This window comes from Formica exsecta, unplaced genomic scaffold, assembly GCF_003651465.1.
Source record: "Formica exsecta isolate Colony F162 unplaced genomic scaffold, ASM365146v1 scaffold120, whole genome shotgun sequence".
In the NCBI taxonomy this organism is placed as follows: Eukaryota; Metazoa; Arthropoda; class Insecta; order Hymenoptera; family Formicidae; genus Formica; species Formica exsecta.
In genome coordinates, this window is record NW_021848537.1 from 97,077 (window position 1) to 106,662 (window position 9,586).

At 33.2% G+C, this 9,586-nt stretch overlaps 1 protein-coding gene across 2 annotated transcripts; it reads left to right on the top strand.

The window, feature by feature from the left end:
• The first annotated feature begins 3,687 nt into the window (after positions 1 to 3,687).
• On the top strand, positions 3,688 to 8,316 carry LOC115243576 (sex-determining region Y protein-like). 2 transcript variants are annotated; one of them, XM_029820710.1, is made up of 3 exons: positions 3,688 to 4,128; positions 4,753 to 5,068; positions 7,915 to 8,316. In XM_029820710.1, the coding sequence occupies exons 2-3, from the start codon at positions 4,778 to 4,780 to the stop codon at positions 7,942 to 7,944; spliced, it is 321 nt and encodes a 106-aa protein (XP_029676570.1). In that variant the 5' UTR covers positions 3,688 to 4,128; positions 4,753 to 4,777; the 3' UTR covers positions 7,945 to 8,316. The 2 variants fall into 2 exon arrangements, with proteins under 2 accessions (XP_029676570.1, XP_029676564.1); XM_029820704.1 differs by lacking the exon at positions 7,915 to 8,316 and having other exon boundaries at positions 4,753 to 6,120.
• The last annotated feature ends 1,270 nt before the right edge of the window (positions 8,317 to 9,586 follow it).

The following is a 9,586-nucleotide window of genomic DNA, read 5'->3' on the forward strand; positions in this document are numbered from 1 at the left end:
TGTGTATGCGCGAGATATTCGCAGAGAGGCCGACGGAATGGCGACCACGTCGCTGAATTTTTTCCGCGACGGAAGAGATGCGCTCCTCGTTTTTCCTTCCCGTCGAACCTCTGTCGACGCCGCGACGAGGGTGGGTTTTGTTTTTCGGGGTGGCGCAACCCGGCGAGATAATAAATTATTAGCTGACGGACTTGCTGTGTCTCTGGACTCTTTTTTTATCCAATCGCGCACCGAGATCGATGATGAAATATTTCGATCTTATAACAATGTATTGACATATAAAAAAAAAAGAAATTATTCCATACTTTAATTATATTACTACTTTCTGTTTTATTGCTAGTCCGATTGTTTCGTTCACGCTAAGGCGTGAGTTTCGATTGGATATTAAGATTTTTATCTTAACAGCAGAGTCTCTTAAGTAAGATCGCTTATCAGTGTTCGCCGACAATTACGAAAAGAAAATGCGATATCAAATAATAATAAGAGAGAAAAACATGGGGTGGTTTGATCGCGGTGGCGGGAGAATGTCGAATAGTAATCGTAATAAAAGCACAAAACAGCACACTAATACCGTTCGTCATGAAAGCGAACGATGTCTATTCGTTCGCTGAACATCCTCCGGGAATCGAGAAGGCGAGAGAGGATGGACCAGGACGAGAGACGGAGAAACTGTGTTCGAGGATTGGGAAAAGGGGACAGCACACGTTACTCTCTCCTTTCGCCGCTTTTCATTCGCTAATTCAAGTGCCCTATCGTCGAGAGAATTTTTTGCATTGTACTCGTAGATTTCCCATAGGAGGGTAACCGTCAGATTTCGCCCAGCATTGTTTCACGAAAACGGCTGCTCTCCTCTGCTCTCCCTCCTTTTTCTCTCTCTCTCCTTCTTATATAGTATATGTATACGTGTGCAAAATAAATATATATTCGAAATTCACTGTGGAGTAGGACTTGCGATTGATTACTCGTCGACGACGACGAAAAGACGGTATAAGAAAACAACGACAAGCAAGCATTCGTTCAATCATTACATGTGTCGCTTTAATAAAGAGCATTTGTAAAATCGTTCTTTTACTCGAATGATTTCCGAGCAAAATTTGGAATTAATAGATGCATGATATAATAATTAGAATATGATAGAGAGATTGACAGTTTTATTTGCGTCAATACTCTTTCTAGAATTATATATATAGGGGAAAGTAGGGTAAAACCGGGTACCTTTTTGGATGTCTTCCTACAAAAAAATCTGAGAGTAAAAAAGAATTTGCCGACCGTTAGTAGTCTTTAGTAAACCTATAAGAAAATATAAATAGTTAAACTATAAGAAAATAAGGCTAGTTGCTGAAAAAAAAATGTTTGGTTACCAAAAATAACAAGATTTTGTGGAGAAGTCAAAATACCCGGTTTTGTCCTACCGGTAAGGTCAAACCGGGTATCCCTTTGAAAATATGTAAAACACCGTGTAATTACAAAATCTAGATTTATTTTAATCAAAATACAACATAAAGATGTATTCTATTGACAAAAATCACAAATAAAGATATCCTCTTGTTCGACATTAACATCATGCAATTAAAAATCTAGATTTATTTTAATCAAAATACAATACAAAGTTGTATTTTATTGACAAAAATCACAAATAAAGATATCCACTTGTTCGACATTACTGCAGGACTTTCTTATTTAACTTTTTAACTTTAGGGATCTCAAAAAGCTTTTTTCTTAGTGTTTTCTTTTTCTGAGCGTTAGTTTTCGTTTTCAACTGCTTTTTGTAGGGACACAAAGTCAGGATAACAGTTCTCCCTCTTTTCATTATATCAGATGTGTAAGTACCCGGTTTTGCCCCACACAAGGGAAGTAACAAATACGGCGGTTGTATATTCCGGCGTACAAAGTGCCGATCAAAACTAATATGATATACTCTCTTGTATTTCTCCTTTTTGCCACTTAGAATTATAAAATAGAGACACTATATATTTAATTAACATTATAAATAGTAAAATAAATTGAATTAATCACAACTTTTGAATATTTATAATTTTGGGAAAGCGTTAAAAGAGTTGTTTATATCCATTAATATCATAAAGTAATTTCTAAGTGAAAGTTTAAAAGTCATATATTAGTTGAGGGACAAGATCAATAGCTGCTCTTTAGGTTTGAAAAAAGGATTTTTCAAAGTAGATGGAAACATTATCTTTCAGTTATCCGTTACTATTTTCTCTCTTTAATCTTACTCGTAAATCTTTGTCTTTAAAGCAAGCTCTCTTCAAAAAGAAAACAATTATTATACAATAGGTTAACAACTCTACTCAAAAAAGAACAAATATGTTATTGTATTAACAACTTCACACTTAGTAGCTCAAGTAATTTGTAAATGTTTATTTATTAACTTACACTTATACTTCACGGATCACTTTCCCTTTAACATATATTGTAGAGAGTATATTCCCCTAAATTATACACACTTTGAATTTTGTAGCGCTCTCTTTTAGTTCCTGAGATATGCGATTTTGAAATATCATAATTTTCATATGTACTTATATCACCTTTTCGTTATATCCTACTTGTGTGTTTATATTCTTTTTTGTTTACTTTTCCTGTTTATATTTTTTTTTTCTTTACTTTGCTCGTTATTGTATTACTATATCGTATTGATAAATTTTTCAAAATTATGGCAGAATTATATTCTCTTGCAAATGATTTGTAAAATAAATATAATTTAATAAGGTATAAAAAAATTGCATACTATTTTGTTTTTTAATATTTTCCTTATTTCACCTGAATATTTTATATTAGTATTTATTATTAAAAATAAAAATAAAGATTTAAATAAACTGACGGGGAAGGAGTGATGCCTCTCCCTCTGCACCTCCACCTCTAAAAAAACTAATCTAACGCAAATTTAATTTCAATTTAAAATCAGAAATAGGTTTCCCCTTTCCCGCTCACACCTTTTCTTTATAATAAAGTGAAACTATAAAATATATAGCTTAGAACTTTCCGCACAAATAAAATTTTGTAATAAATGATACACTTGCATATTTAAATCTTTGAATAAATTTTTAATAATGAATAGCTTAATTATAATATTTAATAATGATGGAACCAAAAGAGAGTGCCACAAAATTCAAAGCGTGCACTTAGGAAGGTACTCTCTACAATATATGTCAAAAGGAAAGTGATTCGTAAGGTATAAGTTAATGTAAATATTTTTTATGTAAATATTTACCAAGTAATTTTAGTCAGACGTACACGAATAGAAATAGAACAAAAAGAAGTAAACGGAGAACAGGATTGTCTGAATCCGAAGCAACTATCCGATAAGTTGCGAAAGAGGAAGTGAGGAGAGAGAAGGATGAGGGGAGGCCAAGGATGTGTTTTCTTCTCGATAAGAATAAGTGCGCGAGAGTAATCGCACGCGACAATTATCGCTTCGCGGTGGCGAGCGGAATTCCCCGCTCCCCAGACAATATATAATAACGACCCCGGTGCACTAAACACTATACGCTATTTGTACTTCATCATATCGAGGTAATCGATAATAATAATTGCAGTTCATGCGATGTATATCGCCGAGCCAGGCGACAAAGTGCGACGGAGCGGCGACGACCAATCGAGCACGAGGGGTTGAACCTGCTCGAGTGGGGGTTGTTGTTGGATCGTCCGGTCGACCTTCGAACCAGAGGCAGTGACGCTACACGCCCATAGTTCGCAAGCAAGACTTCGCAACGGGTGCGACAGAATGGGAAAGAGAAAGAGAGAGAGAGAGACAGAGAGAAGAAGAGAGAGAAGAGGCTCCAAAATAAGGATAGAACACGTTAGCTGACGGAGCAAACAGGAGCAAGTCAGTAGATATCAGAGTGTTGTGCTAGTCGGATCGAAGCAGTGACGACTATGAGATTCGGAGGCCTCTAAACACGGTTCGACCTGAAGATCATCCGCAAAAGCAAGGTCCGAAGCACGTATAATATAAAATCTTCCATTAGATCAAAGTTCATCAACGGCAAATATCGTGATTAACGGACAGGAATTAAATACGACATCGGATTAATTAGTGACGTCGTCACTATTAGCGTAGTACTGTAATAAAAGAGAAATCTAACAGTGAAGATAAAAAAAGCAATAAGTAAGGTGAGTCAACTTTGAAATTAATTAACGATAGGGTAGTCGTCTGATGATATATTTTCGAATTTGATTACAACCCATGTCCTTTTGTATATAAATTGAGAATTAATTAAATTAATAGTAGAAATATAGTATTCTAGCATAATTTAAAAACGTCCTCTGTTACATCATCCGTTACATAGCAAAAGACGTTATGCGATAAGTGAGACGTAATGATATATGAACCGTGCATGTGTTGCTATATATAGTTTCTTCAGGCTATAATCGCTGACACATTATTTTTACTATTGGCAATGACCGCGATAATAGCTATTACTTGAATGATACACCGATTTATTTACTATTATTAACTTGCTAAAATGAACGGTGACTTCAAAGGTGAAGGGATAACGTTGCCCGCATTGTCCGTACGAGACATATCTTGATAAAAAGTTTTTTTTTTAAATCATTTGCACGGTTTAATTTAAAGCTACGCGGAATTCGGACTCGATAATTATCAGTCAATTGAGTAGTTGCTTGAGTTCTTAAATTTTAATCTACTAAATTTCCTATATGGGTACATGAAAATAAATTCTCCTGTCTGAGATAGAATATTTATTGCAACGTTGTTTTTTTTTATTAAATTAATAGGAAAAAGAAAATCAGCCGAGAAAAAATGCAACAATACTCGGTGTGCAATCCAATTTCTAGCATTCCGCACTATTCGGCATGTCTGCCGCGTTATTCATCTCACCTGTCTCATTTACCTCCGATAACGGATGATGACGTCGGACAGCAGAATCTCGGATCGCAGGAGCCGCATATCAAACGACCTATGAATCCGTTCATGGTGTGGTCCAGCGAGAAGCGCAAGGAGATCGCCAAGGAAAATCCGAAGATGCACAATTCGGATATCTCGAAGCAGCTGGGCGCGGAGTGGAAGAACCTCCCCCAAGAAACGAAACAGGTATTCATCGACAAGTCGAACCAGCTGCGGGAAGAACACAAGAAACAATACCCGGGATACAGATATCGTCCCCGAAAGAAAACCCAATCGGTCCTGATTAGGTCCTTTCATCCAGAGTCATTGCCTCCTAGTAACTACATCAATGGCTATCAGTATCTCGGTTGCAACTTCAATAATAACTATCCGCCGTCGGTTCTAGCTTCATCGATGGCTCCGCATTATTCGAGTATTCAGCAGCCATTTGATTATTGGATGCCACAGACGTATCTTTTTAACGAGAACGCTCATAACTTTACACCGGCACATACTGCTATCCGATTCTCTAACGGTGAATATCACAATTTTTGCCAACAACAACAATAACGCGTCATTGATCTTACAATCATGAGCTAATTTATTCAAGTTCTTTCCTAATCTTCTGTCGTGAACTTTTCTTTATAGGGAGAAAATATATATTTCATATATATTTAGGGAGAAAAGATTAGCCGAGAAAGAGAAAGTACTCGAAGGGTTAGCTCTATCCTGTGTATATGTACTTAATTTCGCGTTAAAAATGTTAAAAAATTTTATTTTTTTTGTAAATTATTTTTTAACTTAACATAATAAATTTAAGTACAAATGAGAAAGTCAATTTTTTTTTACCTGCACTAAATGTTATATTACATAAAATTTAAACAATTCCTTTTGCAATTATATTACAGTTTCTGCTAAAATTATATGCAGATATTCTTTAATTTATTACTATTAATTTTTATTTTAACATTTATTGTATTCCAAACTTTGTATTTATCTTAGATTTGTTATACTATATCACAGACATACACACACACATAGTATTGATATTTTTGATATTTGATATTTTTTATATTGGTTTTAAACATTGTTGGACAAAATAAAAATTTTATTTTTGTTTTATTTTCTCTTTCAAAATCTACGTTGTTATAGTTCCTCATTTAGGATAGGATATTCGTAAGGATTTAGCAGTAAGATGTTAAGATTATGTTATATCATTGTGCAAATATAGAAATTAGAAATAAAAAATTTTCACAAATAAAAATCAATTTTTATATTTATACCAAAAATAATATTAATTTAAGCTAAAACTGCTTCTTTTATTATCGATATATATACATAAATATTTAATATTATTAAATATTTTTTACGATACAATTTAAATAAATTTTAATGAAATGGTACGTATGTAAAGGATAAGTCGTGCATTTCCTCACTTTTGCTGATGTTAGGACGACTGTGTCGTTGCTCTAACCATTTTACAGAAAGAAAATTCTTTACTTTTCATGAAAAGAATAAAAACACGCTTTCGAATAACGAGTTTTCACAGTGGGATATTTTCCAATAAATTTCAACAAAGAAAAACGCAAGCTGAAAGAAAGAAAGAAAAAAAGGGAGAGCAAAAAATGCCATTTAACAAGAATAAAATATTTTCTATATCTCGGTAATTATTCATCTTTTTGTTTAAGTTTGTTTCTGAGATATTTGTTCAAGAAATAATTTGACATGGTTAACGAATGTCTTGAGCTTTATAGCTACAGTTGTTAAACATCTGTAATTTAGATTTGCTAGAAGCAATACTGAATTTAACGAATTACAAAACACATAGTCTAGATAAGACTTTAAAAATGATGAATTTTTCGTTCTTTTTATAAAAAGAGATATAAACATTATAGTAAAAGCATTTTGTGTGTGTGTGTAACCAAAAAATTGTGTGTTTGTAATGTTTTATTAAATAATATTTCAAAGAACAGAGAAGCATACAATATTAATTTATTTTATTATTAATCATCAATCATTAAAAAAATATATAAATATAAATAATAATAGTTTAAAAATAGTTTAAAATTAACTTTCGAGGATATATATATCTTTCATATATTTTTCCCACATATATCCACATATATCTTTCTATAAATAATATCAATTTATAAATAAATAATATCTTTAACAGAATAAATTTGTATCAAGATTAATAAAAATTTATATTTAAGGATAAGAAATTATCATTAATTATACTAAAAGAGTCTTATTAGGAGGCATTCCCGTTTGAACCTTCGAAAAATGAGTACATTTTCTAGATTTCTTTGCAGCGTAACGACTTGATAAAAATTTTTAATTTTTTTACAATATTAATACAATATTATTAACTACTTAAATAAAAATTATCAGCTTAAAAAAGTTTTTTTTTAGAAGTTATGCGAATATTTGCAGATGTATGTTTTCATGCACGGTGTGCATGAAAACTCGGGCTACGTTCGACGGATTGACTTCAAATTTTGCATGCGAATTACTAATAAGATTCCGCATCTGCTTTTTTAAATCCGATTTCCCATTTTTTTTGTTATAAACAAAAAAAATGTACTTTTTTTCAGAAAAGACGAAACTTTTTTCAACACGCCGCCATTTTTTTATTTTTGAAAATTTTGAAAAAACGTTTGGATAGTAGATAGCTATTAATATGTTTAATAAAAAAAGCTTGTATTTTTTATTTCGGATATAATCTACGAACGTTTTCATGCATATGTTTTCGTGCAGCCACCTAAAATTTGGAGGAGCTCTGCAAATATTCCCATAACTTAAAAAAAAAATTGTATTTAAGTAGTTAATATTGTATTAATATTGTATTAATATTGTAAAAAAATTAAAAATTTTTATCAAGTCGTTGCTCTGCAAAAAAATCTAGAAAATGTACTCATTTTTCGAGGTTTCGGACAGGTATGCCCTCTTAATTTCTTTAACTATATTTATGCTTTAAAAAATCATAAATGCATAAATCAATACGGAAATCTAGTATTAAAATAATACAATCGATATTTTCTTTTCTATCGCAGTTTAAAATACGAGACTACAAAGAAGGTTAACCAATTTACTAGCGGGGTTTCTTGTTCGCGATTGTGGTACTACTAAGCATTCAGGAATGTTTAAACGTATACTGGGCGAGCACTCGACGCAACAGTGGCATTGTGCTGATCACAAGAATTGAAACAATGTCCACTCTGGGATGCCTTTCTTATCGGATGGTACAATGCGTTTAATGAAAAGGACGCTTGACAGTTTCGGAATCGCTCCTTAACATTCGATCCGTCAATCGAACCGAAATGTAACCGAACCAAGGACGAAAGATGGAGAGAAACGGAGAAGGAAGGATGGCGACGCCTCTGAAAATACATTAAACTTTCGGTCCTTATGTCACGTCATTTTCAAAAGCGCATTCGACTCGGTTAGGAGTTTAGGCTTTGCAAGGAGAGCACTTCTAGAAGGCTCCAGGAGCAACGAGGGCGACATATGTTTCCAAGAACAAAAAAATGCTCTTCTCCTGTTAGCTTAACTTCTCATGTCATGCGTCAATCATGGCACGCACAAGCATCCCATATATAGCATAAAAAGGTTGCAGAAACATTATATAGATATTTCAATGTAACAATGGAATATTTTATATTGCGAAATGTTGCTATAATGTTGCTTCAAAATTGCAGTAACATTAAAATATCCGCCTTTATAGTAACAATGTAATGTAACATTGCAGTAATCTTGCAATGTAACATATTAATGCAATGTATTACTGTGCAAATGTATTTATAATAATATAATATATACAGATGATTTTTATTTTAACATTTATATGCTTTTTAAATTGCCTTATATCTGTAGTTACAAATGTTACCTTATACACAGGGTATTCGGATATTCAACCGACAAAGATTGTCGGGGGCACCCTAAGGATCATTTTTTACAAATGGATCTAGGGTCGGAAACGCATCGTTACATTGCTACGGACGGGAATAGGGAATATCGACGGCACAAGGCTCTGAGCAAGGCAGCTTGCCATGCACATGACGTCCAAACGCTTAATTTAGAGATTTAGACAATGCATGGCGCGTTGTTTGCTCGAAAAGTATCGCAATTAAATAGCAGTGGCCGAACAAGACGAGGAAGAACATATCGAGAAATTAGACATACTCAGAAAGCAGAGAAAGATCATGTTTCTATCTTCCGGAACTGACTTACAGGATGTAGTCGGCCACTGCTATTTGCAAGCTTTATACAGGGTGTCCCAAAGCACCCTTGAGAGATGAATAAATATTGTCGTGCGTACAATAGCGTAACAACCTACGGGTAAACAAACAAACTAGCTGTTGAATATAGTTTTGCTTCCTTATAGAGGAAGCTTTGTTTTCGTGACAAAATTTTTGTTCTATGCTAATGTGTTTAGAATGTTCCAAAACGTCGAAAAATCATATTCTTAAAAAATGTCTGTATGTATGTATGTATGTATATACGAAATGTATTGTACAACCTCTAACTTTTACAATTTTTGAGATAAGGGGCTAAATTTTTTAAAATGAATAGAAGGATCATTAACGGATGGTTGGTATCGAATTTGGTGAGAATCGATGAAAGGGTTCATTTTTTATAAAATTTTGAATTTTTTGAAAAATGTCTATACACGCTCTAACTTTCGCAAATTTTGAAATATCAGGTAAAATTTTTTTCCGTGAATAG

What these genes read in the sequence shown, in the direction of transcription:
- LOC115243576 (XM_029820704.1), top strand. Translation starts at nt 4,778, where the DNA reads ATGCAACAATACTCGGTGTGCAATCCAATTTCTAGCATTCCGCACTAT.